The 20,218-nt window shown below is 36.4% G+C and overlaps 1 protein-coding gene across 1 annotated transcript; it reads left to right on the top strand.

Moving 5' to 3' along the window:
* Nucleotides 1-6,226: 6,226 nt before the first annotated feature.
* On the top strand, nt 6,227-19,978 carry LOC131148768 (probable inactive receptor kinase At5g10020). Its single transcript, XM_058098684.1, has 3 exons — nt 6,227-7,852; nt 13,073-14,629; nt 19,055-19,978. Exons 1-3 carry the CDS (start codon nt 6,952-6,954, stop codon nt 19,639-19,641), a joined length of 3,045 nt encoding a protein of 1,014 aa, XP_057954667.1. The 5' UTR covers nt 6,227-6,951; the 3' UTR covers nt 19,642-19,978.
* Nucleotides 19,979-20,218: the final 240 nt, after the last annotated feature.

The following is a 20,218-nucleotide window of genomic DNA, read 5'->3' as shown; positions in this document are numbered from 1 at the left end:
TGAATGGGATGATCAAGAAAACTTGACCTTAACTTTATTATTTGGGCAAGAAATTTAGCAAAAGCAATATTACGAGTTGAAGGATGGATGGATTGGACCACAAATATCTCCTTGTATTCTTTGTAGAAAAGATGGAGACTCTAAAGATAATTTAGATGGAGAAGGTCTAACAAGTAGTTTTCCTTGAGCACAAAAAGTACAAAAATAATCATCAGGTAAAAGAATTTTTGGATTCTTTAGTGGATGTTCGTGTGTATTTTCAATGATTCATCGCATTATAGTTGAACCAGGATGGCCAAGACAATCATGCCAAAGTATAAAACTTCTAGGCTTGACACACTTTCGGTGCATAAAATTTGATTCAACAATCCTTATTTTTGTGAAATATAGGCCAAATGAAAAACTTGAAAATTTTTCTAATATGATCTTCTGGTTTGAAACTGTAGAAGTAATAAAAAGATATTCCATGTCTGCTTCATTTTTGGTTTCAACATGATATCCATTGCGACATATATCTTTAAAACTTAGTAGATTTCTTCGGGATCTACTAGAATATAACGCATCATCAATATACAATTTTTTTCCCATTTGGAAACATAATGTAAACTCTTCCAGAGCCCTCTACTACATTTGTAGAGCCAAATATTGTATTAACATTAATTTCAGCTTATGTTAATTGTAAGAAATATTTTTTAACACGAAGAATTGTGAGTCGTGCCACTGTACACCAAACACATGTCATCCTCCATTTTATCAAGATAATTTTGTATTATTTAGTAAATGAAATGTAAATTTTAAGAATTAGGAAAGATAACAAAATATTACCAAACATATTATATGTAAAACTTTTAATAAAAAAAAATTACATTAGTTAATTTTTTCAAAATAACATAAACATGAAGATAATAAAATAGTAGACATTTCCATCCCCAATCAAATGATCAATTTTGCCACTAGGATCCTAAAAAAAATCAAAAACATCAAGTAAAGATGCTACAACTCATATACATGACCATTAAAACACACGACACATGTTATATTGAAAAATAATAAATTGAGTGTGTATACATGTTTGATATGCATATTTGATGATATGCTTAGAATATGATTTTATTTGATTTTAATCATTTCTTTTCTCTTTTTGATTGATTTCAAAAGGGGGAGAAGTTTTAAGCAAAAATTGAGCATGGTATTGCTAACAATTGAGCATGAACTAATATATATCAAAAGGAGGAGAAGTATTTGATATTGATTGATAAACTTGAACTTGAATGAAGTGATGAGCATGATTGTAAAATGAAGTGATGAGCATGATTGTAAAAGAGTTTTTGAAATTAATATTGATCTTGTGAATATTGTTAAGATGATGCTTATTGAAAGGGGGAGTCTTTTCAAGGCTTACTCCAATTTTTACTTCTTATTTGTCATCATAAAAAATGGGGAGATTGTTGGCCTTACAAGGCTTAATATCCTGTTTTGATGCTAACAAACAAGTATAACTTAACATGCTTTGTTTAGTGATGTCTTTTCAGGACTCAATGATGAATGTAAGGTTAAAGAATTCATGAAAACTTATATTTCAAAGAAGGATGATTATATCAAGCTTAAGGCATGGATTAAAACTTGAAAATCATGAGAACATTGATATTAAAGAAAAAGTTTCAAGAATAAAAGCTTAAGTGATCAACTTGGAAAGCTTAAAGAACAATGAAGCTCAAAGTCTGAATTAATGATGAAAGATCAAGAAAGATAAAGAATTGAAAGCTCATATCAAATTTAGGATCATTGAAAGCTCAGCAATAACGAGAACTCAAAGTAAAGAAGAGTCAAATGAGTCTTTAGGACAAGTTTTGTAAGTACTTCAAATAATTTCAATATGGATGCATGAAACTTTTAGGTTAATTTATTGGACCTAGATACCTTTTAACATACTTGGAAAATATTTTTATAAGGTCAAAAAATGTTTCAAAAAGGTTAGAATCATTTTTGGAATGAAAAACACCAAAAAGAGGATTTCCCCATTGTTGTCATTTTTTCTACATCCGCATTGATATACATTTTTATCTATCAAATAATCTTTATTTTAAAATGTGTTCAACATGAAAGTTTTAGGAGTTTCTCTTATCTTTCTTTTGACACCAAGCAAGTCAAATTTGGAGTTACACAAAAAAAGTTATGATCAAAATATTGAAAGGTGCTCAAAGTTGACAACTTGACAGGCGCCTGTCCATGTTTGTATAGGCGCCTGTCTATGCACTTTGAGATGCCTGTCCGTGTTCAATCAGGCAACTGTGACCTTGCTGTCCCTTTAATTTAACTAGACAGCCGACTTCCAAAAAGGGGCAGTCAACTGTCATGCGACAAATTTTGAATTTTCATAACGGACAAATTTTTTAAATGAGGTTGCTTGGGACTCAAACTTTGTGAAAACTTGGGGAATACTCCAAGTCACTTGGGGATCAAGTTACATACTTTTTCAAGTCTATAAATAAGTCTCAAAGATCATTGAATTAATTAACCAAGAACCAAGAATTCAAATCAGCATTCAAAAAATTCTCTCAATTGCTCTCTGCACTCAAAGGCTCTTTCACTCTCATCTTGTCTACGAAGTTTGCTAAGGTCTTTCTGATTCTCACTCATAAATCTTGTGCTACAAATTCTAAATCTTTCAATCATTGAAAGAATTAATCGGTGATATACTTCCTTGAACTTCAAGTTAATTTCCATATTGTTATTTACTTTGAAGTATATTATAGTGCTGAATTGTTGTAGTAATCAGCTCTATTTGTACATCTATTTCATTTGCTTCTTGTAGATATAGATGGTTCAATGTTATTTAGATCGTTGGCTAAGCGTGGGGATATCGCTTAGAGAGGCGGGCTCTAGCCTACTGAAGGAGTGTTGTAATCTGTGTTGTTCCGCCAGGCAAAGGAATTGACATAGTGAATCCTTTGGTGGTTTGCCAAAGGCGAGGACGTAGGCTGGGTATAAGCCAAACCTTGTAAAAATCCTAATCTCATTCTCTCTTTCCCTTACTCTTTATTTTCAGCACATATATATAAATTGCGTGGATGATTTAAATTCTTAATCATTTATACTACGAAGTTTGGAAATTAAGTAAACTGAAGTATAAATTGTTTTTGGGCTTGTGGAAATCGAAAGGGAGTACGTTGGTTGATCAATACTTTGCGGAAACCACAAGGGAGTACGTTGTTTGGTCAACACCCCAAAGACTCTTTAACTAAAAGTTTATTTAAAGTCTAGGCTTTTGGAAAGAGTGTTGGATTTTATATTGCACATCATATTGAAGAAGCAAATCCATTAATACAAGGCTTTATATCAGCAAGCATAAATTATCATTCACTAGAAGGCTTGGCTCAAATTTATATTTATAGGGCTTATATAAACAAACAACCATCTTAAGTTCTTACATTACCCAAATTGCTATATATTTTAATCTTGGTTTGGTTGTTTGCTTTCAAATTGTGGTTGATTGGTTTGGTTGATTGATTACTTGAATGATTGAATGTGTTGTGTGGTTGTGGATTAAATAAAAAAATAAGTTTTTGCTGAAAGTTTGAAGAAACAATAATAAGTTAAGAATTCCTAAAAAGATTTAAAAAAAAATTTTTAAAGCCCAATTCACCCCCACTTTTGGGACTACACCTTGCTTTTCACCAACCCAAGATGACATAATTGTCAATGGACCACTGTCGGTGAACTGGATTAGTATTAGCAGGGCGAGACTCCAATCCTGAAAACCACTCAACCTTGCCACGACCCCCAAGATATAAGCGAAGGGAGTGTGACCAGGCATGAAAGTTGCCGCCATTCAAAAGAATGTTGGTGACCTTCTGAACAGAAGCAATCTGAGCCAGAGATAAGTCAAGGCGTGGAAGGTTCAGAGGAGAAGAGGGGGATGTACTGTCCTTGGTAGCCATTGTAAAGAAGAGGAATAGGCTGCAAAAGTATCACTGCAGCAAAGCAAGTTGCTGAAAGAGTGGTCGAAAAAAAATAGAGAGTGAATGATTGTACTAAATTATACCAAGTAATTTCCCAGGGAAGTGGGGAGTCACAATGGACTGCTTAAGTTCTACTTTCCTAAATAGAATTTTCTTTAGACATGTAATTAGCACAATACATTACTACAACTATACCCGACAATAGAAATAGGCGTGCTTTATATGGCAGGGAAGGGATTAGAAAGCTGATGGAGACACCAGGAAGTCACCGAAAAAGCTATCGGAGACGACGGAAAGCCGTCGAAGATGCCAGAGAAGTCACTAAAAGCTAACAAAAAAGTTGACGGAGATGCCAGAAAGTTGCCAAAAAAGTTACCGAAAGATGCTGAAAAAGTTTCCAGAGTCGTCGTAAAGTTGTCGTAAATTCATCGGAAATTTGCCGGAAAAGGTGTTAGAGTCGCCAAAAAAGTGATGGAAAAATCGTCGGAGCCACCGAGAATGCATTGGAAAGCTGTCGAAAGGTACTGAGAAAATAGTAGACTAAGTTTTATGATGTACAAGATCCACTAAAGGTGGCAAGTATCGAGCATATGACTCAACCTACTACCAATGAAGTTTTCTGATGCACAAGCTCCACATACACGACGAGTGCAGAGCATACGACTTAATGGAGAACCCGTACCTTAAACAAGGAACCCAACCTTGCTCTGATACCAAAAAGAAAGTAAGAGAGAGAGAGAGAGAGAGAGAGAGAGAGAGAGAGAGAGAGAGAGAGAGAGAGAGAGAACTTTACAAGAGGAAATGAATTTCACTTGGTGTATTTTGCTTAAAAACTTGGAGATGTATATATATAGTTGTACAAGAGAGTGAGGTTATCCAAACATTCCGATGTGGGACTAAAACTATACACTATGTTCAATAGGAACCTTTCACTCTGAGGTGTGAGGGACTCTTAAGATTTGTTAGGTTAAAAGGTGAAAAGTGCAGGGAAATCAATACAAAACTCCCAAAAACTTGTGAGAAACAAAATAGAGAAAATCACTCCCCAAAAGAAAAAATAATTACACGCACAAAATAGTATTTACATGGTTCGACGATTTTTACCTACCTCTACAGAGTTGCAAGGATTTCACTATTATCAGGAAAAAAACCAATACAAAGTGTCGCAGTATAGTGTTTACTCTCTCTCAAAAAATGCATCAGGAAATCCTAATCACCAAAAACAACAATTTATATATATATATATATCCTGCGCACAGGATTCACAATTGGCTACAAAACAGGCCTAAAAAATTTTTCCCGATCTGTTCCGTGGACTAAGCCTCAGTAAAAAATCTCTCATAGAAATACCAAGCAACATTATTTTGAATTAGGTCATCATTCGAATCAAATACAATTAGGTTCCACAAAATCCAACAAAAAAAGATTCTCACTGATACCACCTTAGATTTTTTTTTTTTAATTTGACCAAACTAGCCTATTGGCGTTTAACATTAACCTTATCACTAAATTTAAATTATGAAGTTTAGTTAAATAAGTCACATCCATGCAATTCATCAACCTCAATTCGATTTTATTAAGTTAGTCTATAAATGAGTCTGATACAAATATATATATATAAACTTTTAATCTGACCAAACTAGCTTATTGGCGTCCAACATTAACCTTATCACTAAATTTAAATTATGAAGTTTAGTTAAATAACTCAAATCCAAGCAATTCATCAACCTCAATTTGATTTTATTTAGTCTATAAATGAGTCTGATACAAATGCCAACACTCATACCGCTCACGGATCAAGTTGTAGAATTAGTCTTAAAATTTGCTCATTTATAAAGAAAAATAAGTCTAAACAAAAACAAAATCTTATCCGGCTAAACTCCCAAACTGTACATGAACAACTTTGTTCATTCATAGCAACCTTAAAATTTGCACCTTTTTTTAAAAACTAGGCCCAATCTATTTTGCCCAAGAAATAATACAAATTGTCAGCTAAATGAGTTCCAAGATGTGGGAAATAGCGCGAGCAGAACTGCTCACATGGCAAGTTCTCATTGATAAATTTTCCGTGTATTCAGGGGAGTTCACCGCAGAAAGGCCACTCCACCTGGGTGGGGAGCAGAGCATTGGGATGTGGGATGTCGCTGTTGTATTAGCCTGTTGTTATTAAATAACAGAGGTCAATGCGCCAAGTGCCAACTAGCCTAACCTGCTCTCTGCCTGCCCACTACATTCCACCACACTTCACAACCACTCAACTCTCTCTCTCTCTCTCTCTCTCTCTCTCGCTCCGTGGCTTGCTTTCACTTATAGTACCTACCACTCCCAACTTGTCTCTGGTCTGTTCTGCCATCTCCATCTTTGAATTTCAGATATTAATCTTGCACCAAGTCTCTCTCTTTCTTCCCATTTATAACCCCACAATTGCATTGCATACTCATACATTTGTCTCATTATCTGATTGTAGATTTCCTCACACTTGGATCTCATTTTGCTTTGTTTCCTATGCTTATTTCTGTTTGTTGTTGTTGTTGTTGCTGTTGTAGTAGCGGCAGCATTGACTGTTTAGGATGCTGATTATGTACAGACCATTTTCCAGAGTGCCCTGCATTGTTGAAGATGAGGGGTTTTATGCGGACTACCTTTCCTTTAATTTTCTCATTTTTGGGGTACATTGTATCGTTCACAACCTCTCTTTTCCTTTAATTTTCTCATTTTTGAGGTACATTGCGTCGTTCACAACCTCTCTGATTCCTAAGCTAGGAAAAATTAGATTCTGTAAGGTCTTCCTTTCATCATTGGCTCTGCAAGCTTTTCTGCTCATACACTGCCCCTTTTCTCACTATTGTATAGATTTTCCTCTTCTTCCCCCTATTGTTTGACAATAATTTAAGTTGCATTTGGATTTCTTGTCCATTTAATTTGGCCCATTTGTCTACCTTTTGTATTTCCTGAAGTCTGTGTGTGTGTATAGCTCCAATTTTGTCAAATGCAGGCCACTTGTTTCATACTACTGTTATTAATAGTATTGGGAACAGGAGAATCAGATTTGGAGGCGCTCTTAGAACTTAAGAAAGGGATTAAGAATGACCCTTTTGGAAAAGTTCTTGTTTCATGGAATCCTAAATCATTGGCATCTGATGGATGCCCCCAAAACTGGTATGGGATAAGCTGTAGCAATGGCCGTGTGACATCCATCACTCTAAATGATGAAGGTCTAGTAGGAGAATTTCACTTCTCAGCTATTACTAGCCTTAAAATGCTTCACAACTTATCAGTTTCAAACAACCAGTTGACTGGAACTATATCAGAAATTGGGTCACTTGTGTTGTTGGAATTTTTGGATCTCTCTGGAAATTCGTTTCATGGGTTGATACCCTCTGGGTTCACCAACTTGAAGAATTTAGTGCTACTAAATCTTTCCTCAAACAACTTTCAAGGCACAACTCCAGCTGGATTTGGAAAATTTGAGCAATTGAAGCATGTAGATTTGCGGTCTAATGCTTTTTCTGGGGACATTATGCATCTTTTGTCCCAATTGGGTAGTGTTGTGTATGTTGACCTCAGCAACAATCAGTTTTGTGGGTCCTTGGACCTGGGAATTGGAAACTCGAGCTTTGTTTCCACAATTCAGTATTTAAATGTTAGTCACAATTCTATTGTTGGAGAGCTTTTTGCTCATGATGGGATGCCATATTTTGACAGCTTGGAGGTGTTTGATGCTAGCAATAATGGGCTAGTGGGAGCAATCCCATCCTTTAACTTTGTCGTTTCTCTTCGCATTCTTCGGCTTGGAAGCAATCGATTATTGGGGTCTCTACCAGAAGGTTTTGTACAAGAGAGCTCAATGGTCTTGTCTGAATTGGATCTCAGCCTCAACCAGCTTGAAGGTATTTTGATGATAACACACATTTTGTCTGGCATTTGTTAATTTCTCTTTCTGCCAAGCTTTGGCAGACAAGCCAAGCCTTAGATAAGAGGAAAATGCTCTCTTTGTTCTTCAATACATGTGTTTAAAAACAAGTAGCTTATTGCACTAAATTGGATTTCACTGGAATAATGTAATATATGCTGTTTTGACCAAAGGTGAGGCTTTATTTTTTCTTCTACTTCTAGAGAGATTTTCTTAACTCTACACATGTTTATCAAAACAAAGCTGGAAGGACTGTCAAGTTAATCAGATAGCTAACAGCATGCAGAAATAGGGAACTTGGTTGAAAAGGGGGAAAAGCAACAATATCAAATACAGTCTTCATCGTGATTATCTTGCATAAGCTACCATGAAACTTTCAACAATTTGGTTTCCATTGCATATGTAGCATCATCTTAGCCATCTCATTTTCAAGGGGCTACTCCTCACCTATCACATGGGGCAGCTTTCTCTCAAACTTTTATTTATTTATTTTTTATTGCGTATTCTTCGAACTTCCTCATTCAGTTACATTCATTTCCTGAATATGTTTTGTTTTTTCCTCCTAGTGTTCTGACCCATTAAACAGTTAATTGTAATGACATCTTATAGAATTTTCCCTCAAATTGATAGAGTGAACTGAAGTAAAGCAGTCATGTAGAAAATTTATAAAATTACTATTATATTCTTAGGTAGCTGAACTTGAGTTGGATAAACTATAGCTAGATACTAACAAGAAGAAGTTAAAACTTTTGAATGCACCTGACCCTATATTTTGCAGCACAACAACCATAAAGATGCAAATTTCGTTTAGATGGCTGAAAAAGAAGACCTTGCCTGATTTGAGAGAGAAAAAAAAAAAATGGGTGGCAGTTGGGATGCACTTGGGATGGGAGTTTGGGTATGGATGATGTGTTGTTTGTGCTCAATTTTTTTGAAGGAAGATAGACTAGAAAATCCCTCTCCAAAAATATGGACACAAATTTTAGCTCACTTCCTTTATACAGTTAGGGTGAGCAATATTAGAGAAAATATATCCTTGCATAGTTGGATGCTTGAGAGAAATGTTTGATAAGTCATGCATTTGATACTTACAATTGTAACAGAAAGACTAATTAGTGTCTGCATACGGAAAGTATGCAACTGCTAAAGTAACTTCAGCCTGTGCCGAACATAGTTAACTCTAGGGCTTTCGAAGGTTTGCATCTAGATCACAGTGAGGATAAGTTGGGTGAATATCAAGTTTGACAAGTTCAATGGAATAGGAAACCAAGCCTGTCCCAAATGTAGTTAACTCGTTTAATAGAAGGTTTGCAAGGTGCTAACAGGCAAGAAATTGGAAAAGATGGGTGAGAAGGACAAGCTGGAACAACAATAGGTCCTGTTTGGCAGTTTTTTGTGTATTCAACAAGTTGAAAGAGAAAATAGAGAAGGGTCTATTGGTGAAAGTGGAAAGCTTGTACATGGTGAAATGCAACACCAATAAACTGCTCTTAAGAAGTCACAGCCCTTCCTTTCTAAAGGTGGAGACCTAAACCAGTTGAATCATATTCTTGGCGAAAGTGGGTGTAACTTGTAAGAACTAAGACGAGGATAAGATGTTGATGCTGTTATCCTTTCTTCCATTCTCATTGAGAACTTTGTTACAACATATAAGGTGCTAATAGGAGAGAAATAGGAGAAGATGGATGAGGACTAGTTGGAACTACTATTGGTCGCCTTAGTCCTGTTTCACATTTTTTTGTGTACTTGATGTGATAAAAGAGAAAACTAAAAAGGGTCTATAGGTAAAAATGGAGAGCTTATTCATGGTGAAAAGCAACACCAATAAACTGCTTTTTAAAGAAGTCGGTGCCCAACCTTTGTGAAGGTAGAGACCTAAATCAGTTGAATGAGATTCTCGGCGATAAGGTGTTGATGTTGTTATCATTTCTTTCAGTCTCATTGAACACTTTGTTACAACATTACTCTATAGGAATTCCACCAGTGTGCTATAAAGAGGGTTTTGGGGTTCTCAAGTTGAGCTAAAAAAACTGGATAAAGGTGATCGTCAACCCAAAGATTTGGTATACGATTGAGAAAAGGAAATGGAAATCAAAGAAGAGCATGTCAAGTCTAAATCAAGGGCCAAGAATGTTGAAAGTGCACTACAAGTGGGATTATCCACTAGAAGAAAAGGAGGAGGACATGAAGGATTGACCATGAGATTCAGCAAGTTCATTGTAGATAATTCAGATGTCAAGGAATTTATGCTGGTCGTAGAAAAACTTTGTATGATACTTGGACTATGGACTCAATATGGACCTTTTATTACTACCTATACAGGGAGTGGTTATACCTATAGCGAATTTGATGGTGGGTTAGTAGCTCTTAGGAATGGCCATCTTGGTCCACTTATTAGAGTTGGTACTAAGAAAGTTAGATTTTTGGTATTATAATAATATTTTACTCAGACATGTTCCAGAATTGAAGAAGAGTCTTCTCTCTTGGTTACTTCTCCATGAACTTTTCGAAACACTGAATGGAAGAACTGCAAACATGTCAGAAGGTTATATGGTTGTCACAAAGGGTAAATGGGATGATAATAATCTATAATGGCTAATGGGTAGTGCAATTGCGAGAAATGCAAAAGTGGCTCCATTGGATACTAATACAAATTGGCATTATGTTATCATATATACATCTAGGGTACGTTAGTGGGCAGAGTATCATAAAACTCCACATGAGGAAATTATTAAAAGGGTTAAAGGAGTGTGAAGTGTTGGGCTTTGCGGAGCCTAGTTTCGTTTGATCCGGATGATGAGTCGACCCGAATTAATGTTGCGTGGTTTCTTTAATAAGAGATTTCTATTTTAAGGCTTAGTCCATGAGCGCTGCGGCTTGGGCCAAGCCGTACTTGTGGGGGTGCCCTGGGAAATTTTTTTGGGCCCATTTTGTAGCCCATTGGGAACCCTGTGTGCAGCATATAAAACTATCATTTTTTGGGTGATTAGGTAAGGCCATCATAGTTAGAGAGAGAGAGCGCAAGAGAAATCATTGTACGGTGCACTTCTATATTTTTTCTTCCTGATTATAGTGAAATCCCTGCAACTTCGTGGACGTAGGCAAAATTTCCAAACCATGTAAATATTGTCTTGTACGTGTGATTATTTTTCTTTTATTGTTTCTTTATTTTTGTTTCTCAAAAGATCAGGGAATTTCGTGTTAATTCCCAACATGAAGCTCACTTTTGCAAGCAATGCATGCTCAGTGAACTGTGCAAGGCGAAAAATTCAAGTCATCTTCCGACAAGAGAAAAGGTATTCTAAACTATGTTCGCACATTTTGTTTGGGGGCTGCAAGGGTACCGGGTCAGATAATGGGATCAACTACAAGTTGGATGAGTTTTTGTTAAGGGCTATGCTGGGGCAAACTATGCAAGAGACTTGGATGATAGGAGATTTACAGTATTACAGGAAGACCTATTTGTTAGAAATCCATGCTACAGTCAATAGCTGCATTATTTATTACAAAGGAAGAATATATGAGTGATAGAGGTTGTGAAGGTGGCTATGTGGTTGAAAGGATTAGTAACTTAACTAGGGATACCATTCATATGCGTTATGACACTCAAAGTGCTAACTACTTGGCAATGATACACGTCTATCATGTCAGAACAAAATGCGTTGCTGTCAAGTATCACAAGAATGGGTGTCAATTATCTTCTTAAAACACATTGCAGTATACGGAGTCAAGTAGCTTGCTAAGGTGTCTACAAGGGAGAAAATGCAATAGACATGTTAATGGAAGTTGTTACTAAAGGGAAATTCTTTTATTGCTTGAACTTGCTCCATATTGCCAATTGCTAAATCAATGATATACAACTCCTGGTGGAGCTATAAGTGTAAAAGCTCCAAGGGTAAACATTCACCAAGGTGGAGATTGTTGAGTTGTGGTTCATATTCAAAAGGATGGTCCATTTGAAGTTTGAAAGTGTGTGGAAAGTTTTGTGCACCGGACTGCCCTTTATTTTATATATATATTTATATTGCAAGTGAAGATTGAAACCTTGAGACCATTTTCTCTGATATTATAGTAAAGAGATTTTTACATGTGTTTGATGGACATAGGCACACTGCCAAACCACATAAATTATTGTGTGCTCCTCAGTTTTCTTCTCTTTTTCTTTCGACTTGCTATGTGTGCATGTAGCAAATTTAATAACAAGCTCTCATATACTATTAGCCCCAAAACATAATTCAACTGTGAGTGTTAGGGTATTTTTTTTTTCAAGAGACTTCCCTAAAAGTACAGCAGAGAGCTGTCGAAAATAAGTGGGAAATTGATTACAGAGAGCATAATAAACACTAACATATGCATACTGCAGAAAAACACGAAAAAAAAAATTAATTGATCATTAGAAACTAAAAAAGTGCAATAATGAGATCTAAGTAAATAAATGGCATCATAAAAGAAGTGCATATACATCATGTACAAGTAATTGCCAAACGGTTTCATGTCATTCTCTACGAATTTCTATAAACAAAACTCTCTCTCCTCATTTCTCTGCTCATTTTTCAAATTTTATAATTTGAGCCTCCACTCGTATCTGAAAAGGATGTGTTGGGCTTTTTGTGGAGCCTAGTTGTGTTTTAATTTGGATGCCGATCCGACTCCTATTTAATTAGAGATTTCTATCCTAAGGCTTAGTCCATGGAGTGAAGGCTTGGACCATAAGGAACCCATTCGGAACGGAACCCTAGGCGCAACATATAAAAAGGATTGCTTTCGGGTGATTAGGTTTTGGGTGGTTGTACTTGCGAGAGAGCGAGAGGGAGAGCATTGTATCGCCGCACTCTCTGTATTTTCTTCCTGATAATATTGAAATCCCTACAACTCCGTGGACGTAGGCAAAATTGCTGAACCACGTAAATATTGTTTTGTGCATGTGATTGATTTTTCTTTGGCATTATTTTTTTCTATTTTGTTTCTCACAGGTTTCGGGAATTTGTTCGTTATTCCCAACAGGATGCCCTTGAAAGCTTCTGCTCTGTTCTCAGTTTTGGCTCCCTAATTTTCTATTATACTGACAAGACAATAATTGAACTTTTTCTATGAACAGTCACATAAGCATTGGTTATATTATGCTGTTACAGCTCTGTTGGTGCTCACTGCTCTCCGTTCTTATGTTCCTCTTGAGAATAATTTGTGTTCATGACAGGTCCAGTGGGAAGTATTACCTCTGCAACTCTAAAGAAACTCAATTTGTCGTCCAACAAGCTCTCAGGCTCCCTGCCTGCCAAGGTAGGGCACTGTGCCATAATAGACCTGAGTAATAATATGCTATCAGGAAACTTGTCCAGAATCCGGAGTTGGGGGAATTATGTTGAAGTTATTCAATTAAGTTCAAATGCATTGACAGGGACTCTGCCAAACCAAACGTCTCAATTCTTAAGATTGACTTCACTAGAGATATCAAATAACTCCCTGGAAGGTGTTCTCCCACCTCACTTGGGCACGTACCCTGAACTAGAAGTGATTGATCTGAGCCTTAACAAGTTTAGTGGGTTCCTTCCTCCAAGTCTTTTCAGCTCAACAAGATTATGTGTTCTTAACCTGTCAGGCAACAATTTGATTGGACCCATTCCTCTGCAGGCAATCACAGATGGTGCTTTGAGAGGTTCAATGCAAAATTTAAGCCTGGTATCCCTTGATCTGTCACATAACTCATTGAGTGATCATTTGCCTGAGGAAATTAGTCAGTTCCACAATTTGGTCTATCTTAACCTATCTGGCAACCATTTTGATGGCAGGATCCCTGACAATCTTCCGGATGAACTGAAAGCATTCGATGTGTCTTATAATAATCTGTCTGGTGTTGTGCCTCAGAGCTTGAGGAGGTTTCCTGATTCAGCATTCCATCCAGGAAATTCATTACTCCTTTTCTCTTACTCTCCATCAACGCCAAAAGATGTTCCTGACTTAAGGGAGCATAAGTCTCATATGAAACCTGCTATTAGGGCTGCCCTGATCACTGGTTTGGCTACTGGTGCTGCTATTATAGCTCTTTTGTCCATTATGATCTATTACAGATCCCACTGGCAAGAATGTGATAAGAGGAGTTTGGAAAAAAATGGAGGAAGCAAAGGTATCCAACCAGGGGATTCTTCCCTTCGTTTTAAATCTGCACCAGGCACTAATATGGACCCGTCATTAGGTTCATTTAATCTGCCTCAAGACCATGTGTCTTCATCAAAAAAGGTATCTGCTCATGAATATGCAGGCAGTTCATCAAGAGGGAGGCCTAGATACCTCAGCCTCCCTGAAGTAATGAGGAAGGACAAAGGAGAAATAACTTCTCCAGGATCTCTCTTGTCATCCTCCAATCCATCACCTTCGGAAAACCAGTTTCAGTTTGACAACCCTGGCGTAATTCGCTCTCCAGACAAATTGGTGGGGGATCTACATCTGTTTGATGGATCCTTTCTGTTCACAGCAGAAGAACTTTCTCGTGCTCCAGCAGAGGTTATTGGCAGGAGTTGTCATGGAACATTATATAAAGCAGAATTTGGTTCTGGTCATGTAGTGACTGTGAAATGGCTGAGGGATGGGATAGCCAAAGGAAGGAAGGAATTTGCAAGGGAAGCAAAAAAGCTTGGGAGCATCAGACATCCAAATTTGGTTTCACTGCAGGGTTACTACTGGGGCACGAAGGAGCATGAGAAGCTGATCATATCAAACTATGTCAATGCACCATGTTTGGCCATATATCTACAAGGTAAGATTCTGTTTTTATGCTATGATCACAGTAAGTAGATGTTAAAAAAAACTCCTGCTCTTGTACTTTGAATTGGATCCAAGGTGATCAACTGTCCATGAGTCCCATCACGGTTATGCCCAATCCCATCACAGAATAAGACTTGAGACAACTTGGAAACTATTGTCTTCTCTACCATATCCTTTGGGTGATCTAAAGGATTTTAAGCAACCCAGGAACAATTAAACAAGACCCACAGATTTCCATTTAAATTTTTATTTCCCTATCATTTTCATTTTCATCAAACTTTAAGGGCCAGTTTGGAACAATGATTTTACCTGGGGAAAGAAAAGAAAAGAAAAAGAAAATAAGAAAAAAATTCATTTTCCTTGATATTTTCTCTTTATATCAAACGCTATTAAAAATGAAAGTGCAAATTAAAATTTTGTTCATTAATTTGTTATATTTTTTATTTTCTTTCTCACTTTCCTTAATAACCAAACATGAAAAGTGAAATCCTTGGGCTGTAAAAGAAATAATTTGATTTGCATAACCCATGGTTTAATCCTAATCCATTATAAAGTAGTACAATTTATGTGAAGGACCAAAATCTCATATTAGATGTGGTTTAATTGGTATAACCCATGGTTTATCTTGTCTCACTTGCACAATTTAAAGTAGTACAATTTATGAATCAATTTGATCTATCCAATATACTTAATGTCTCACTTGCACTCTGCGTTTATATGATGAAGAATCACATCCACATCCTGAATGCAGTTTTCCTAACGATAATCGGGAGCATTTGATACTTTAAGCTGCCATAAGTTTTTTTTTTGGTTTGATATCACCCCTTCGTATGTCACTCTATTTATTAGGATCATGATATTATTTAGAATGTTTCCTTGACCTTTGGGGTCAGTTGAAATAAAGACCAGGGTATTCAGGATCTGCTAGGTGTTTGACACCTTTCTCACCATCCACTCCTAAAAACCATCCCAGACATCTGTTGGGATTGTCCCATCGGTTGGGGAAGGGATTTGGTGGTCAGTTTTTAAGTGTAATGGAAAGCTTTACCCAAATTAATCGAATTAACCAACCGAAATTGGTCGGTTCGGTTCGGTTAAGAACACAGGATCGGTTGGTTCGGTTATGATTTTATAAAGTTCGGTTAATCGGTTCGATTAAGAGGAATGTTAATTCGGTTAACCGAAATAATCGATTTAATAATTAATTAAAATTTAAATATAAATTAGTGTTTGTTAATTTGTTAATATGTTAATTAGTATATGGTAAAAATCTACAATTATATTATGTTTTTATTAATTAATTTCAAATTAATTCGGTTAACCGAATTAACCAAAAAGGTAATTCGGTTGGGGTTGGTTCGGTGAGGTCCCTCCATTCGGTCAGTTTGGTTAACAGTTCTCATTAATCGAAAATTTCAGTTAATTCGGTTAATTAACTGAATTTGGCTGAAATGACCGTTTGCTCATCCCTAATAAAATTAGAATAGCTTCCCAAGAGGGGGGGGTGAATTCGTATTTTTTAAATTATTTCAATTTTAATTCTTAATTATCAATCAATCACAACAATTAAATATAAAAACAATTCAACCACAACCAATCAAAAACTCAATCTTTATCTCAATAGCCTTGTAATGAATTGCTGAATTTGTATAAGCCCTGTGTTTATTCCAAACTCACAAGTTTTCCTTATGTTTAGCTTTTAAACAAACTTTTAGATTAATAAGTTTAGGTTGATCAACCAACATAGTCCATTTTGGTTTCCGCAATCAATATTGATCAAACCAAAAACAAATTATCCTCCGGTCTATTTAACAACTAAACACTTAGAATTAATCAATTAAAAGCATACACGCAGATTATAAGTCTTTGCTAAAAAAGTAAAGAGTAAGGAAGAAGAGAGACACAAGATTTTACGAGGTTCGGCTTATACCCAGCCTACGTCATCGCCTTTGGCAAACAACCAAAGGATTCACTAGTTTAGTTCCGTTAATGAGTGGAACAATACCGATTACAAAACACTCCTTCCGTTAGGTTAGAGTCTGCCTCTCCAAATGATATTCCCTCGTTTCGTCCAACGATTCTACAGCCCTGAATTGTCTATGAATAAGAATCAAGATGAAGAGATTTTGTGTACAAGAAAACACTCTCACAGCAGAGTAGGTTAGTACAACAATTAGCACAATAATACTTCAAAGTAATTCAAATATAAAAGAATTTAAAGCTCAATACTTAGTATGAATCACCAAATATCTATCAAAATATGAAAGATTCTGACTTTGAAAGCTTTGCTTCGAAGTTTGAATCAGTAGCAACTCAGTAGTTGAACACAAGAGAGTTTAAGAGTCTTTGAGAACTTTTGATTGCTTAGAAATTGCTTGGTGTATCAAACCTTTGAGGATTTGGGGCTATTTATAGATGTTTAGAAGCAATTCCATACCCCCAAAGTTTCCTTAAAATAGTTTCCAAGTTTTTTAAAATAATTATGTTCAAAAACTTTGTTTAAAAAATCTTCCCATTAAGAATTTTTAAGTCAACGTTCGAGTGGCAGTCGCCTGCCACGTCTTGGCAGTCGCCTGTCACAGAACAAACTCTCAACTCAAAATACTGGCAGTCGCCTGCCAAAACCAAGGCAGTCGCCTGGCTTGTTCATGCAGGCACCTGACATGTTTAGGCAGTCACCTGTCTTGCTACTGACTTTTTGAAAAACCCTTTTCTTAATTTGGCAATCGCCTGGCCCTTCTTTAAAAAGTTTTTCTTTTTCTTAAAATATTCTTTTGAGTATGAAAATATATTTCTGAATATCTTGAAAGTTTCAATCCAATTTATATTTGAAATTAACTTGAAGTACTTACATTTAGAACATCTACAAAAATGATCCTTTGTTCTTCAATCTTGTTCTTCCATCATCTTTGAGTCTTCAATCTTTTCTTTGAGCTTTCACCAATATATCTTTAATCCTCATGCTCTTTAAGATCTCTTTATAATCCATAAGCTTTATTATGCTCTTCAAATTTTCTTTTTAATCCATAGGCTTCCTTATGCTCTTGAGCTTTGTCACTTCCTTTAAACTTTGCCTTTTTCCTGAAAAACTTTCACTTGAACCATATTAAACACATCATTGATTTTTTATCATCAAAATAATAATTGTTAGCCTTATTAGGCCAACACCTACCATGAGCTAACTTTTGGGGTTGAAAAGGCCCAAGACCACCCAACACTGCTATCAGAACCCATGGTTTCTCCTTGGGATGCCGGACATGTGGTGTTGCCGATTTGGTGAGCCCAATTCGTGAGGAGTTTGGAGCTCGATCCCAATTTGTGAGGAGTTTGGAGTCCAATGTGTGAGGGGAAGATTGTTGGGATTGTCCCACATCGGTTGGGGAAGGGGCTTGGTGGACAGTTATTAAGTGTGAGGAAAAATCTTACCTCATGAGCTAACTTTTGGGGTTGAGAATGCACAAGACCATCCAACAACATCAACTCGCCTAATGAGATCATCTGCTGCTGATATTAGGTCCATTGCAAGTCACAATGTGTCTGTTGACTAGGGAAGTGTAAACAATCATAAAAATAGCTGCCCCTGCCTAATTAAACACACTGTGGCATAATTCCTTGGATATGTGACTCAATTACAGTCATTTCACCCCATTAAATCCTCAAAAGAGCATTGTGTTGGGCAATAGAGAGTAATTATAGACCATTGGGTCGAAGAGATCATCAAGACTTTTTAAGAAATGAACAGATAGTCAAATTTCAGACATAAAAAATATGTTGTGTAATTTTCACCATTTTAAATTCTGGTCTGTCAATTAATGTATAAGAGAAGTTCATTTTAAGAAGATGCTGGTATTTGAAATGGTCAAATGAGTGAGCCATACAATTTTGAGATTGAGTGTTCGATGTTGTCAGATTAAAAAGCTTCCATACTCTCATCATGTGTATAGCAATGGATGTTAAATTGAGTCGCATGATTTAATTTATATATATATCGTTCTTTTAGTATGAGTATCATTTTTACCCATTTAGTTGATGAAAAAGCTCAAGTTGTAACACAAGCATTTCATTTTATAAAGCACATTATTAATTGCCTATAATTTCTTGCTTTTTTTATTCATAGAAACTGTTGTTTTGAGCTAGATTCACTTCATGAGGCAAGTTTGTTGTGGGGATGGAAAAACCTGATTGGCAAAATTTTTAGAAAAAAAATTGCTCGTTGCAAGGAGGGGCATGGATACAGCTATTGGCATGTGGTACACTGTTAACGTGGAGGAAAAGAGATAAGATAATTGTAACATGGAGAAAACCTCGTTTTTTTTCAAATAAATATTGAAAACAAACTTTAGGCAATCTGAATATTTCTTACGGCTTTTTTACATGTGATGATAAAGAAATGGCATATTTTCGATATCTTCCACAGAGACACAGCCCAGAAAATTGCCACCCTTGTCTCTGCATGAAAGGCTGAAGATTGCTATAGACGTGGCTCGCTGCCTTAAATACCTCCATAATGAAAGGGCAATCCCTCATGGCAACCTCAAATCTACAAACATCTTAGTACAGTCTCCCAACTTGAATGCTCTTCTTACCGATTACAGTCTGCACCGTCTAATGACACCGGCTGGCACAGCTGAGCAGGTTCTAAATGCAGCTGCTCTGGGTTACAGGCCACCTGAGTTTGCAAACTCAAGTAGACCCTGCCCTTCATTAAAGAGTGATGTTTATGCATTCGGGGTTGTCTTCTTGGAGCTCCTGACGGGAAGAATTTCTGGCGAGATTATCTCTGGGAGTCCAGGTGGGGTTGATCTGACAGATTGGGTGAGGCTGTTGGTGGAACAAAACTGTTCACCCGAGTGCTTCGACAGGCTGATTAGGGGTGTGCATGTGGAATGCCCACCTAAGGGTCTCGATGATATGCTGCAGGTGGCTCTAAGATGCATCCTTCCAGCATCTGAAAGACCTGACATGAAGACAGTTTTTGAAGATCTTTCACTGATAGTGTTATAGCAGCCTTAACAGGTCACCTTAGTTGACTGCTAGTGAGTCCTAACTGCACCATTTTGCACTAACACTATTTATTGTCCTATTCCATTTTGGTCTGATCCTATCATTGATTACAATATGTTATTGTCGCGATTGTCATCATTTTATCTAAACTTCAACTTCAACTCTTATGAGCGATGACTTGAGATTAATTTCTTTGTAAAAGAAGGCAATAAATTTCTCTGTACATGGGTTGTATTAAACACTGTTTTTGGGCCTTCAACAGGGAGTGATCATTCTCAGAACTTTTATGTTTGGAAATAACTACTAATAAAAGAAAAAACAGAGTTTTTTGTGCAAAGTTGATTCCTTGAGATTCAGTTTCCTCATTCTGTGAGAGGTCTAGCATTCCTCTGCAAATCTGCAAAATAAAGGGAATATATATGTTCAGTTTTGGTTGTTTTTTTGAGTTTCCATTTGAAGGAGGCAACACTTTACAGGTGGGAAAGCTGTTCCAAATTTTTTATGAGTTTATGGACTCTCCTCGGCATATTAAATTTATGATGGTTTGTCTACTTAAGCAAGATTGCATAGATTTGTT

This window comes from Malania oleifera, chromosome 2 (genome assembly GCF_029873635.1).
Source record: "Malania oleifera isolate guangnan ecotype guangnan chromosome 2, ASM2987363v1, whole genome shotgun sequence".
Classification (NCBI taxonomy): domain Eukaryota; kingdom Viridiplantae; phylum Streptophyta; class Magnoliopsida; order Santalales; family Ximeniaceae; genus Malania; species Malania oleifera.
Note: the sequence above shows the minus strand (reverse complement) of the source record. Positions and strands in the feature narration are given on the sequence as shown.